Below are 14,399 nucleotides of genomic sequence, written 5' to 3'. Positions count from 1 at the left end.
TAAAATATAGATTCTGTCTCCAGAGATAGTTGAGTGGTTCAGTTCCTTGCCTTTGGAGGCTGCACTGTCTCTGGATTGATTCCCCGCAGAGTTCCCTCCCTCCGCTATATCTCCCTCTTAACTTTCAAACCGTCTTATTTAAGAATGAAAATGCTTAAAGGGGAGCGTGTTCTCTCATTTAGGCTGGGCTTTTTCATTTCAAAGCTTGGGTCTGGAGCTATGTCTGAAATCATTCGGTTTTCTACCGAATGCACTACATTTAGACTTCTTATCCAAAGTGTGTGTGTAAATGTTGACACACTTTAGTGTCTATAGCGTGTGCATTAGTTTTATCCAAACCTGCAAATGATTGGGAACAATGATAACCATTCATAAATTGAAGTTTACGTAAACTATGGAATGTCTTTCTCTGTATTATTGCGCTGAAGATAATTAAAACTTTGTCTAAGTGGATAAGTTTCATTCAATTCCCGTACATCAAATATATTTTCCAGGTAATTTGGAAGCAATCTTGGTCAACACTATTTCAGATGCCCGATATTAAAAATGTAATGTGCTTAAAAAAAGAATATAAGTTTATATTCTGTGATCAGATTTTCTCAAATATTGATATCCTCCCAATACATGTGAGGGTCTACACTGTACTGCATGTTTATGTTGGATGTGAGTCATTTTGAACAGTTATAATGTTCTTGTTTTGTGATGTTTTGACAGTGTGTGTAATGTCTCCTGTCTCCCCAGGTCACAGTGCAGTGGACATCACCAAGGTGGCCCGGAGGCACCGCATGTCCCCCTTCCCCCTCACCTCCATGGACAAGGCCTTCATCACTGTGCTGGAGATGACCGCCGTCCTGGGCACTGAGATCATCAACTACAGAGGTGAGGAGGACAGTTTCACGTCTTAAATAGTTCACCTGCCCGGTGGCCTTTCCAGTTCCCTTTCCCATGATGTCTGCTGACAGCAGCCGCTAGGCATGCTGGGATGTCGATGTGTCGCACCTTTCAGATGGATGCAGCAACACACACTCGCTAAGTTCACATGACAGCTTTTTAACTCTCTCTGTGCACAACTGGACTCCTCGCTGAATCAGCAGTCTGCATGCCTTGGTGTCGCTCACGCTCACAGCAACATGCTCGCACACATAGCTGTTCTTGGCCACACGGCTGATAAAATGCAACCAATTCCTTATGATTCATATTTTGTTTGCATTTGCTGCTGCACAACATTGACAAGACTATTTTAAATGCTGCATTGGGCGTCTCTTCGTTGTTTTCTTTTGTTGAGAAAGTTCATGGAACAGAGTGTGTCACTTTAATGCTGCTTTGATATAAATCTCGTATGTACTGTAGAAATGGTTTAGTGACAAACTAAACAGAAATGATACAACATACTAAGCATTTAATGTTTTGTTTTAGCGTGAGTCTGTTTTAGTTCACTGTCATCCAGTTTGGAAAGGGAAGTAGAAAGATATCTGATTTACACATATTGGTATGCTTTGTGATCACACAGGTTTGTTGTAGGTTAACATTTGTTTATGTTTGCTCTTATGATAATCCACAGGTTCCTTAATTAGGCATTTTAACACAGGGTTGCAGCCACTTCACACTAAACACACTCAACATACATTCAACACATGTGACTAGAATAGAATGAAGTGACAGAAAGTAGAAACAATATACAGTCATTTATAGCCTCATTCAAGATGGAATGCATTGCTTAATGTATCTCTGTAGGTATATTCTGTTTTATGAATTGCATGTCTAAACAGATACAAACATACACACGGAAGTTAGTTTAGCCCCCGTGGGTCTCGTCAGCCTTCTGGCAGCGTGGCCTCAGTGACACAGAGCCAGGCTGAGGGCCAGAGGGGGAGACACACACTCTTTAATTCAGCTCAGAAGTAGGGGTAGCACAGATTGGGGGCACGAACACCCTGCGGCGGCACACATGACGTCTAGCTCAATGGTGGTGGAAGGAACTCTCTTTCTTCTCCCGGGTGTAAAGTGATATTTCATGTTCCTTGAGAGGGGAGGGAGTTGTAGGATTTGCAGGAGCACAGCTGGGAGGAGGGCAGTGGGGAGAGGAGGAGGAGAGGAGGATGGGATATGAGAGATGAAATATTTAGAGAGACAACAGCTGGAGCAGCTCCCCTGCTGGATTTAGAGAGGTGTGCATGGATGTGTGCTTGGGAGTGTGTGCATGTATACATGTATTGGTGCTTAAGCTGCTTTTTTGCATTTAACATATCTCTTATTACATCATCACAATGTTCTTTTACATATATTATTGAGCATTGAATGCCACTCTTTTACTGTTTCTTCAGGAGGTTTTGTTAGGTAGAGTATTATAATGAAAGAACAATAACACAGTTTAATGCTAAATACCTCAAATCTGTACTCCAGTCACATAAAACATTTATATTTCTTGGAAATACACTTTAATTTTCTTAACGAAAACAAGAATAGAAGATTAATACCACTCTCATGTCTGTACACTAAATGCAAAACCACCATCAGCAGGTACATTTAGACATGGGAACTGGGCAATAAGCATATTTCCCAAAATGTGTGTGTGCCGGTTCATTACATCACATTACATATCGCTTTTATCCAAAGCGACTTACATACTCAACACTGTGAAGTGTCTTGCCCAGGGACACAACGACATGCTGACTGCAGTGGGGTTTGAACCTGTGACCCTCTGATCCCAACACCAACGCACAACCCACTGCACCACACGCCTCCCTCGTTCACATGCATATACTTTCACAGTCTTCTAAAATGCCATATTGTTTTTACCAGCATGTTATTCGGAGGAGTTATGTCACAAAACCGATAGATGTATTTACCGTTATGTAACCCTTTTAAAACCCTTCTTCGTGTGATGTTTCTCAAAGCATCTGATCAAACACATATTTCAGCTTCAGTAAAACCTCTGTTCTATTTGTATTCAATCCTCTGCTTCAACACACTGGTTTGAACACGTTGTTTGAACAGCAGCTTGGACGGAGCAGCTCGGAAATACACACAGGTGAAATGCTGTTGACCTAAACAAAACAAGCTGTGAGGATTGGACACAAATAATCACGTGTGTCTTCTTCTCCAACGTCGATATATCATTTACAACCACTCGTTATGACTGTCTTTGACATGATGTGTGTATGCATGTGTGTGGGTGTACATGCATATTATTTTCATTGATATCAAAGCTTAGATCTCCATATTAACTCCCACATAATCATAGCAGAAAGGCGCTGAAAATGCTATATATAGCCACATAGCAGCTTAAGGTATTTCTAGTGCCAGGATTTCTCTCCTCCGCCCACTCTGCCTCTGTTTTCTCCATCTTCCTCTCCTTCCTTCCCTCGCTCTCTCTGAGCTACTGTCTATATGCAGAGTCTCTGTTCTGCCTACACAGGTGCTCTTAAGTTGTCTGGCTTTTTTTTGGATTTGGATAGCAGCACTTGTTGTATGTGAATTAGTGACGCTGAAACAGAGTGTGTGTGTGTGTGTGTGTGTGTGTGTGTGTGTGTGTGTGTGTGTGTGTGTGTGTGTGTGTGTGTGTGTGTGTGTGTGTGTGTGTGTGTGTGTGTGTGTGTGTGTGTGTGTGTGTGTGTGTGTGTGTGTGTGTGTGTGTGTGTGTGTGTGTGTGTGTGTGTGTGTGTGTGTGTGTGTGTGTGTGTGTGTGTGTGTGTGTGGTGTCCCACTCTGTCTCTCTTAAAACACACACACATATATACACACACACACACCTCTGGCTCGTATCTCGATCTGACTCAGAAGCACGGTCCCAGCTTCTCCTCCCCTTCTCATACTCATGATCCCCCCCCTCTCCCCCCTCTCCCACAGATGGGATGGGTCGAGTCCTGGCTCAGGACGTTTATGCCAAAGACAACCTGCCACCCTTTCCTGCCTCTGTCAAGGATGGTTATGCTGTGAGAGGTAAGAACCGTTTGTATTGTGCCAGCTGATTTGAAATATGTCCCCGTCAGTCTCAGATTTGGCATTGGGGTCAGTTCTGCTGAAACAATGTAGACCAAGATGTGCTGATACTAGTCGTTTTTACTAGGGGGAGGAGGAGTCTCGGTTAGCCAGAAAATCTGCCTGGAATTTCAAATCTTTAGAAATTGCCCCGCCACAAACAAATGTAGTCTTTTTTTTAAATTTCAGAATCGAAATAATAATTAGTTTTATTGCCAAAGAAGGTTTTCACATACAATACATTTATATGTAAAGCGCTTTAAGGGCCGTTAAAGTAAATGAAGTCTGCCAATACATTTGCTTTGGTCCATAGATATAGAGTAAAATAAATTAAAATCAGAAAAAATATAAAAATGTATATTCTATATCTGTGGTAAAAACTATTATAAATCCTTTTTTTCTTATAAGTAAATCAAATATACAGATTGTTGTGATGATGTCCTGCTCATTTGATACAATGACGGTTCTCTAAATTAAAATATAAAACACAATGTTTCATTCAACAATAAGCCGTTTTAAGGGATTTTTAATGCCTAATTACCTGGAGAAAAAACACATTGGAACCAAATATGTTTAATCTTGTCTTGTTATATTGTAAATGTACTAGTGTACGCTGAGACTTAACACACCACTGAAATACAAGTGGTTCCATCGCACTAGATCTAATGAAGAAAACAATTTCACTTAAGGATAATAGAGGGTAGCATGAAACACGGTCCTGACATGTGACCTCACACTGGTGAACCTAATCTTCAGAAGTAACAACATAGATCAAGCTGGAGAACTACCCAGGCCACTGTCTCTCCTCCTGTACACATGCACTGATGGTGCTGGTTAGAGAGGAGCAGGACACAGGGGAGAACTGCCTCAGGAGCCTGTGAGGGCCAACGGGAGCTGAGGGAAGAATGAGGCATTGCATTGTGGGACATGGAGGGGGCTGTCCTCCATGGCTTCCAGGTGGAGATAAGTGGCAAGAGAGACAGGTTTTTTTCCTGTAGCGTCCAGTCATAGTTGAATTCGTGCAGTTGCTGAGCATCCTTTAAAGCATCGAGGGCCTGTTAACCTGGAGAGCAGGGTGGCCGCTTGCTAGCTCCAGGCAGCTCACAAACTCTTGCATGTTACATCTGCGCTTGGCTCTTGCTGATGGAGGAGCAGAGCACCGCAGGTCTCTCTGGATGAAAGGAATCTTGTCCTAAGGGCCTGGCGCCTGCCGAGGCTTACATGTGTAGATTTAAGAGATGTTAGAGCCTAGGCTTTGTGTGCGGAAGGACCCAATAACCCAGTAGTTTCACCAGAGCACAGTATTCTTTTCTCAACCCCCAGATCTGGATCTATGAGTTGGAAAACCCTCATTTAGATTGTGCCAATTTCTGAAAAATCACAAAAATAACAGATTTAGTTCGTCCACTTGGTCTTTCCAAGTGTTTCAGTGCGAGACTTGTATTTTATCACCATTGTGGAAGCATGTCATCCTATATTCGTGTCACACTCTCCAAGGACAGTTCGCAATATCTAGGAGTAATTTAAGTTTGAATAGTGTTTTTAGTGTTTCATCATAAGTTTTCATTCTTGTTCCTGTGCGTTTGGTCTGTACACGAGCAGAACAAATAGGTTGAAGGAAAGGAATTTAATAAAAAGTGCATAATGCAAAGGTTCTGTGATCTTCAAGCATTGACATTACTGAGTGTATTTCCATTATTATGTTTAATTAAACAACATCAAATGTCTCTCTCTCTCTCCTTCTCCGATTTGTTCATTCTTTTTCCCACTGAAATAAAATGACTCAACTAAATGGCACACTCCTACACACACACACACACGTCACACATACACACGTTTTCAGCTGTACGTGTGTGTAATGCTATTAAATCTTTCTTTTATTTTAGCGGCTGACGGCCCAGGCGACCGCTTCATCATCGGAGAGTCCCAAGCTGGAGAGCAGGTCCGCGCCCACGTTGACACTTTAGACACACATGCTTTCTCTAGCTCACAAAAAAAGTCCAACACACACACACACACACACACACACACACACACACACACACACACACACACACACACACACACACACAGTCCCTGTCACACAAACACCCACACAACCTGTGAATGAAAATAAAGTACTTCACTTTTGTCCTTCACCTCACGCCTTGGCCAGCTGTAATTGCTCACCAGTGTGTTCCCTTAGCAGAGATGAAAAGCCCTTTGCCCCAAAGCGTGGCAAAAGAAGTAAAATTCCTGCCAAACTATAAAACAGATGAAACCTCTGAGACAAGAGCAGGCTACAGAGATGTATTGACTACCTCCACCTCTCATATTGAAGGAAATCAGAACACATGCAAACACATACTTCAACAAATGAAATGATATGCTACTTAAGTTAAAGGATAAACCATAATGCTTTGTTCTGTGTCTCTCTGCAGCCCACCCACACAGTGATGCCCGGCCAGGTGATGAGGGTGACGACGGGGGCCCCCATCCCATGCGGGGCCGACGCTGTAGTGCAGGTGGAAGACACCGAGCTGCTCCGCGAGTCTGAAGACGTGAGTCTGACTTCTGCTCTTTCGTCCAATGAAGAGGCAGGAAGACGCCCACATTGTGGTTTATGCAGCCCATCATAAAGGGCATCACTGGCTTGTGTTTTACATTCACCAACACATGCAGATACTATTTAGAGTCTACACCAATGCCATAGCAGCTGAAAATGGATTATAGTAGTTGTAGATGTCACTGAGAATAGGTTAAGCCCAAAGATAAGCACAATACACAATGCATTTGGGTTTGTACAGTTGGTTGTGTTCCTTTTGATAGATCTGATGGCTGGTTTGTCTTTCAGGGCACAGAAGAGTTGGAAGTACGAATCCTCGTCCAGGCTCGCCCGGGGCAGGACATCAGGTCAGTGTGTTATTGTGTTGGTTAGCATTGTTAAGGGCCTCTTATAAAAAGCACTTTCATACTGAAAAATGGAGATTATATTAGATGTTTTCATATGATCATTAGGATTTAATAAAAATATATACCTAAAGGAATACTTTACCCACAAAGAAATTGTGTCTATCGATTGATCGACCCGTTTTACTTTTAATTCTTGGAGAAACCGCAGTTTTTTCTGAATGTTCCACAGTGATCAAAGAATAAAAAATGGATAAAAGTCCCGATTAGTTGACCTACAGTAAATGGGGACCATGTTTAACAAAATAAAGGCAACAACTCGAAAGCATTCAACACTGGATATGAAATGTAGTTGCTAATGGTCCTTTTGTAGGGTCAAATCCACGACACGTCTCCATAATTGTATTTATGTTACATTTGACTAATAATACATGTTTTAACATAATGCATTCTTTCTTTCTCTCTCTCTTTTCCTCTAAACGACCCACTTTGCTTCCTTGTTATAGGCCCATCGGTCATGACATTAAGCGGGGGGAGTGTGTTCTTGCAAAGGGAACCCACATGGGCCCGTCTGAGATTGGTCTCCTGGCCACTGTGGGAGTCACAGAGGTGGAGGTGCAGAAATTCCCCGTGGTGGCCGTCATGTCCACAGGAAATGAGGTAAGAGGGTTAGACGAAACGTGCATGTTTTCGTCTTGAAATGTTCAATTCAGGAAATGTTACGCCTTGGCACTCACACACTGTATCTGTATTTGCCAAAAAGCTTCAGCCTCAGCTTCTAAAGGTAACTCCAACGTGCCATCTCCTCTGACGGCACACCTCGTTCATATTTATGCACAATCAACATTGTTTGCTTTGACTGCGGACGCCAGCACAACATTCAGAGCTGAATGCGCACTCAGCCGATTCATGTGTGCTTTCAGTTGTGAACGATGTGTTTATCTGTGACCAGGTGGTTTCGCTGGGATCATATTTGTGCATTCTCTGTGTGACTGATGGTGCAGTTTAAATTTCATTGGGTGTGTAACCTTCATGGAGATCCTCAGCAGACTCCAGATACCCATGACACCTTGTTCTCGGCACTGTGCAGATATGTCCGAATCGTGTGATCAGTCGTGAGTCACCTACTCCATGGCCACATTCCAAATATGAAGTGCTATTGTCCTCATCTCCCCTTCCTTGAGCAAGTCTGATTATATAGAGGATGTGTCTTGCATTAACACTCTCTACCTGCAGCAATGTTAAATTGACCATGTCGAATTTGGGTGAAAGTGAATATCTGTGCAGAGCTGGAATTTACAACTGAAAGTATGCAGCTTGTCTGCCCAAAAAGCCACTGTGAACCTGCTGAACTAGATGCATGTTCATTTGTGGTGTTGCTTTTCTTTAATATCTGTAATATTGAGCAATGCTTGTTTTCCTTTTCCTCAAACAAACGGCAAGTTCAGATTTGTAGTTCTACCATGTAAAGTAGGGAGGTCAAAATGTATGAATGCAAATAAAGGACATACATTATGCTGTTACATATCACACTGTAATGCAGTTGTTCCTACAAAGGCTGCAAATCATTGGTTTAGCATTTTCTTTTCTTGGATTTGTCTGAATGTAAGGCTGCAACTTGTGATTATTTTCAATATTCATTCCATGTTTATAATCAATTGATTCTTTTTTTTACAATTAATCGATTAGTCACTGGTACAATATGATACAAAACAGTGGAAAGTATCCTCCACTAAGTTCTCAGAGTCAAAGGGAACATCTGCAAAGTCATTATTGTCTTGTAAAAAGTTCAAAATCCATCTGAAAAGCCAGATGCAGAATCATCAATCAATGGCCTTTTTTTATTAATAATATAACAATTAACGAATTGTCAAAATGAATGCCGATTAATTTTCTGTTAATCGACTAATCGATTAATTATTCCAGCACTATCTAAAAGCACAACCTACACCGAATGATCCTTTGAAACTTCACACTGGCACTTTTTGGAAATCACTTTATTGTCCTAGTGCCAAGTACTAGCTAAATATAGTAATACTATAAGAAGGGATGTTTGCCAACAAGAGTTTAAACCTCCCTGTCTAGCTGAATCATTTTTTCTACGCCCATCAGACTCGCTGCCACCAAAAGAGATACAAATAATTTCCTGAATAATGATAAAGCCAAATATACTTACACTGACCCTAAAAGAGGACGGATGTTGAATGTATAAGTAGTGTTTCTAATGTTTAATTCCTCCCCATGTGTCCTGGTAGCTGCTGAACCCAGAAGACGACCTCCATCCTGGGAAGATCAGGGACAGCAACCGCTCCACCCTGCTGGCCACCATCCAGGAGCACGGCTACCCCACCATCAACCTGGGCATCGTGGGAGACAAGTACGCCTTCATGTTCCTACTACACTTGTTATTATAGTGTTCATCAGTCTCCTATACGTCGTCCACAACTAGTTCTCTATTTGGTTGTTAGCATAAGTGTGTGTGTGTGTGTGTGTGTGTGTGTGTGTGTGTGTGTGTGTGTGTGTGTGTGTGTGTGTGTGTGTGTGTGTGTGTGTGTGTGTGTGTGTGTGTGTGTGTGTGTGTGTGTGTGTGTGTGTGTGTGTGTGTGTGTGTGTGTGTGTGTGTGTGTGTGTGTGTGTGTGTGTGTGTGTGTGTGTGTGTGTGTGTGTGTGTTTTTGCAGCCCCGATGACCTTCTCAACGCTCTGAATGAAGGCATCAGCCGTGCTGATGTCATCATCACCTCAGGAGGAGTGTCCATGGGAGAGAAGGTGTGATGGCACTGCACATATTTTTATCATGACGCTGTCTTTTACTGACACCTTGTGGTGAGAGGGGGAAACAACAGCCTTTATTTCAAATTGTAAAAAACAACCAAAACTAAAATATATTTTCTTGGGTTGACTTATTTATGAGATTGATACGGTAACAATAATACACTCCCATTGTATGTAACTTAATTTGTATCTAGTTGATTATGTTAATATCGAGTATCCACAAAAATCGCAAATAATTTATATGTTTTTTTCCCCCCATGTTTTTATGTATGGCTCTTTTGTGTTGTTAAACATTTGTATTTTCAATGTCTTTTTAGGACTATCTTAAGCAGGTGCTGGATATTGATCTACATGCTCAGATCCATTTTGGTCGTGTTTTCATGAAACCAGGGTAAGGAAATTAAATAAACGTTATTATACTCATGCAGCACAACAGTTATCACGTGCTTAACAGGGAATTCAAATTGACATTTCAGATGTAGATCTTTACAGCACAGGAATCAAAACATGTTAATATTTAAAAACGAAGTTGTAATTTTTCAAGTTAAACAATGTGAGACACTGAGGAATTGATGCAAGATTTATTATAATGGTTTAAATCAAAGATAATCACATGTTTCTTTTTCTTTTTCAGTTTACCAACAACATTTGCCACCATGGACATGGACGGTGCTCGCAAACTAATCTTTGCCCTCCCAGGTAGTGTGTGAAGTTGAGAGAAAGAGAGATTCAGTCCACTGTTTCTGAAGAGGTGTCACTCATATATTTCTCTCCCTCTTCTCTCCTGTTGCGTCCTCTCTCTGTCCGTCCATTCGTCCTAGGAAACCCCGTGTCCGCTGTTGTCACCTGTAATCTTTTTGTCATCCCTGCCTTGAGGAAGATGCAGGGCATTTTGGACCCTAGGCCAACCATCATCAAAGCGAGGGTAGGATGCACAGGGAAACCAGGGAAGCCTGGCTCTCTGGCCGAGACACAACATGTCAAAGTTCACCATCTGTTGAGGCACTGCTGGTGGAAGAAGAGGGTTTTCTGTTTAACCATGAAACATGACAACGGTCAAGAAAGGAACAACCTGCAACAGAGAGGAAACATTAAATATGGGAACATTACAATTATATTTGCACTAAGGTTTCAGGGTGAATCATTCCAGTACACTGCATCCTGACTCATGATTTGATACTAATTTCATCAACCGCTTGATACATATTTATGACAACTGAAGGAACTAAACACGCCTCGCACTGACCTAAAGGCCTGCTCCCTGGTCATGAATATGCATAAGTGTAAAGAAAGAAACTAATAATATCAGACAAACTGAACAGCCACAGCTTGTGTCCCAAACTAGCGTCATCAAGTGACGGGTCTGGTTCCCTGCCATTATGGGTGCTGTCCAGAGAGCTGTGCTACATCATTTGCTGTTATAAAGCAGTTAGAAATCAACTTGAATGCATTACTGCCACTTAGTGGGGGAGCGATGGCCTGGAAGCACAGATGTAGCCAGATCCTTTCCCTCAGCTGATGGCATCATACCCAAATTGAATAGTAATCCAGAAAAAACCTTTACCTTTGCCAAATAAGTTGGGACAGTTGTCACTGCTACTACTGGATTCTAGAAAATTAGCATACAGTAATTAAAACAAATAAAACACAACAATCAAAATGTAGGTACTGAAAAGAAAATCACTAAAAAAAAGAAATGTAGCATATATTTCTACACTACATTACATTTATTTCAATTACAGACAGTACCGACGGGGATGAATATGACTTGTTGACATGCATCATTATAATTGACGTTGTTTGTTTTCTCTCTAGTTGTCTTGTGATGTGAAGTTAGACCCTCGCCCTGAATACCACCGCTGCATTCTGACATGGCATCACCAGGAGCCTCTGCCGTGGGCACAGAGCACAGGTACCTCAACCACAGCAGGTACCAATTATGTTGGAACGCCTCACTTCTGGATCAGGCTTATACGGTTCACTAACTTGGTTGCATAACTGTTAATGTAGCGCTTCGTGCCAAGCAAACAATACAAGGTTAGAATAGTTTTTAAAAAACTGTTAGCTGGATGAAATATGTGGTTCTGATGGCTGATCGGAATTCTTAATATGGGGTGGTGCATATAACTATGGAAAGAAAACTAAGGCATTCCTAATTTAGGTAAATATGCAAACCAACAGGCAATAGCTGAACAATGCCTAGCTTGAAGAACACCTCATATTAAGCAAGGCTTTCTATTTCCCGTTTGGTTAACTATAAGTCCCAAAAATACTCAATATTACAAAAAATACATTCACTGAATTGTAGTTTCTTCATTACACGAGCCTCAAGTTTTTTTCCATGCAAATATGTTGTGTATTTTGGGGGTTTTCTTTGTATGAAAAGTTATGTTAAAAGTTCTAACTTTAGTTATAATGACCGATGCAACTTCAGAGAGTCTTCTTTGTGGCAGAAATAATAAAATGTATAAAGACACTGTAAGTATTTGTTTATACCACTTACACCTTAGGTTTCCTGCATTTACAGATTAGAGCACTTTGCCTTGGTAGTTTCTTTATGTTTACAGTTATACATTGACGGATGGAGAAACTGTCAAACTGCAAAACTTGATTACATGTGTGACCATATTAAACATGTCAGTATGATGGGATTAAACATAAAAATACAAATGTATTTTATGGGTCCTGCTATAAAGTCTTCTGTTGTCTCTCTGCTGCAGGGAACCAGGTGAGCAGCAGGCTGATGAGCATGCGCAGTGCTAACGGGCTCCTGATGCTACCTCCAAAAACAGAGCAATACGTGGAGCTGCACAAGGGCGAGGTGGTTGACGTCATGGTCATCGGCCGGCTATGATGTCATCACAGAGGGACGGAGCGTCGGCGTCATATAGCGAGGGTTGGAATGGGTGGTTCACGGTGCATGTCCACATATCATTGACTATTCTGTAATATGCAACGGCACAGCTAGTTTTTATTGATTTGGATAACGTTGAGGTATAGTCAACATCTTGATCACAACCTAGATACATATGAAAAAATTAATTTAAAAAAGATTATAGTATTTCAAACAAAGAAAATATAACTTTTAATGAAAAAATCTAATTATAAAAAGAGATTTATTCTGTAATATATTATTATGATTATTCTTATTATTATTATCATTATTCTTCTTATTATCATTATTATATTAAGGCAACTTCGTTCCTTTCATTGCAATTGCTTTGTGTGTTCAATGCTAGACCTTATCTATAGCAGTAGCATTTTAATAGACAGCTGTAGGTGCCTGCCAGGACAAAAAAAGAAAATTATTATTTTCTCATCTTTAGTGGAAAAAAATAATCTGTTTTTTGAAAATGACGAAAACATTGAGGAACACTCCAGATTTCCCACGGTGCTCAGCTAAAAGGAAGAGGGGGCACATCAAGACCACTTCCTCTTTTGAGCGCCTATCAAGGTGACACTTCTGTTTTTCTCTCATTAGTATGCATCATATTGGCTTCACAAAGAGCTTTGCTTGTTGTTTATCTTGTGAGTCTTGTTTATGTGCGCAGTGCCAAATGCCTGGGCAGGGAAGAGGTGATGTTGGGATGGGGAGGTGGGGGGGGGCACACCCCAGTCTGCCCAGACCCTGAAGCTTCCTTATATTCACGGTGACCGGGTGTAAACCCTGCCCTAACCCCCCCCCCAGGGGCAGGCTTAACCTGGGAAAAATAATCTTTTATTTGATCAAATATTTAAGAATAAAAAATGAAAGAAAAGAAACAGCTTCTTTAAGTGCTGACAGCCTTTTTAACCAACTTCACAAAAAATGTACAGAAAAAAAGAGAACCATATTGTACAGATATATGTGACCAGCACTCCTAAGGAAATTATTAAGCAATGAGGAGACATTGAACAACGCTGTACTATAACATTTTCTGTAATGATATGAAACTGATGAAAGAGACTAAGATAATAAAAATCCTTGATCATTATGTAAAAAAGTTCTTGTTGGTTTTCCTTTTTTAATAAAATATATCGAAAGAAAAAAATAGTGATTTTCTTCTTTGGTACTAAGTTTGATAGCCTGAGGTTAGAGAAAGTCTGTGAATTATGAATGAGTAATGGTCTTAAATTCCTTACACACCGTTTGTGGAGTCAGTTCCCAATGTGAATGTGCTTAACTGCATTAACGTTTTCCCTCCTTTGCATTGGTGGAAAGAAATGTAACTACTGTACCATAGTTTGTATTCAGAAAATGTTGAGGTACTTGACATGAATATTTCCATTTTATGCAACATTATATCTCTAGTTGTTTATTTTTCGAAGGGAAATTGTGTACTTTCTACTCCACCACATTTATTTAAAAGGGAATTTAATTTTTCTTGACTTTTTACAAAAAGCAGGGTCAGGTTTGGTTCCTTGTCCTGTTTTGGGTTGTTCTCTTTGAGTTGTTAACAGCTCTACCGAAGACATATTTCATTTCTAGAATTCTCTTTTGGTTTAATTTAAATGACTGTTTGAGTCCTTCGGAGTAAAAAAAAAAAAAAGAAGAAGATATTTGAGAAGTTAAGATTAACAAAAGTCCCAAAATGAATGGAAATGTGTGCAGTGGGTACTTTCCACCAAAGCTTCTTAGACGAACAAGGAAAAAACCGCTGCATTTGAATGAAGCACTGCAAAGCAAAGGGGATTTTAGCTGTCTTTCTTTCTAGGAAGGTAACTATTTAAGAATCGGGAACTGGCAGGAGTTATCCTAATGAGGAAGAGAGGTTAA

The 14,399-nt window shown here is 40.7% G+C and overlaps 1 protein-coding gene across 12 annotated transcripts in view; it reads left to right on the top strand.

The window, feature by feature from the left end:
- gphnb (gephyrin b) overlaps positions 1–13,626 on the top strand; it is an 87,157-nt gene extending 73,531 nt beyond the window's left edge. For 7 of the 12 annotated variants that reach the window (XM_034076336.1, XM_034076332.1, XM_071201969.1 and 4 more), the window contains 13 exons: positions 742–879; positions 3,850–3,942; positions 5,868–5,923; positions 6,402–6,521; positions 6,815–6,873; positions 7,377–7,530; positions 9,126–9,247; positions 9,550–9,637; positions 9,961–10,034; positions 10,278–10,345; positions 10,465–10,568; positions 11,459–11,573; positions 12,364–13,626. In XM_034076336.1, coding sequence (XP_033932227.1) covers positions 742–879; positions 3,850–3,942; positions 5,868–5,923; positions 6,402–6,521; positions 6,815–6,873; positions 7,377–7,530; positions 9,126–9,247; positions 9,550–9,637; positions 9,961–10,034; positions 10,278–10,345; positions 10,465–10,568; positions 11,459–11,573; positions 12,364–12,497 — 1,325 coding nt within the window. In that variant the 3' untranslated portion in view covers positions 12,498–13,626. Of the gene's footprint in view, positions 1–741; positions 880–3,849; positions 3,943–5,867; positions 5,924–6,401; positions 6,522–6,814; positions 6,874–7,376; positions 7,531–9,125; positions 9,248–9,549; positions 9,638–9,960; positions 10,035–10,277; positions 10,346–10,464; positions 11,574–12,363 lie in introns of those variants that run through there. The other 5 variants (XM_034076337.1, XM_034076328.1, XM_034076325.1 and 2 more) reach the window with 4 other exon arrangements.
- Positions 13,627–14,399: the final 773 nt, after the last annotated feature.

This window comes from Pseudochaenichthys georgianus, chromosome 24 (assembly GCF_902827115.2).
Source record: "Pseudochaenichthys georgianus chromosome 24, fPseGeo1.2, whole genome shotgun sequence".
In the NCBI taxonomy this organism is placed as follows: domain Eukaryota; kingdom Metazoa; phylum Chordata; class Actinopteri; order Perciformes; family Channichthyidae; genus Pseudochaenichthys; species Pseudochaenichthys georgianus.
This window is presented reverse-complemented; position numbering and strand designations above follow the sequence as displayed.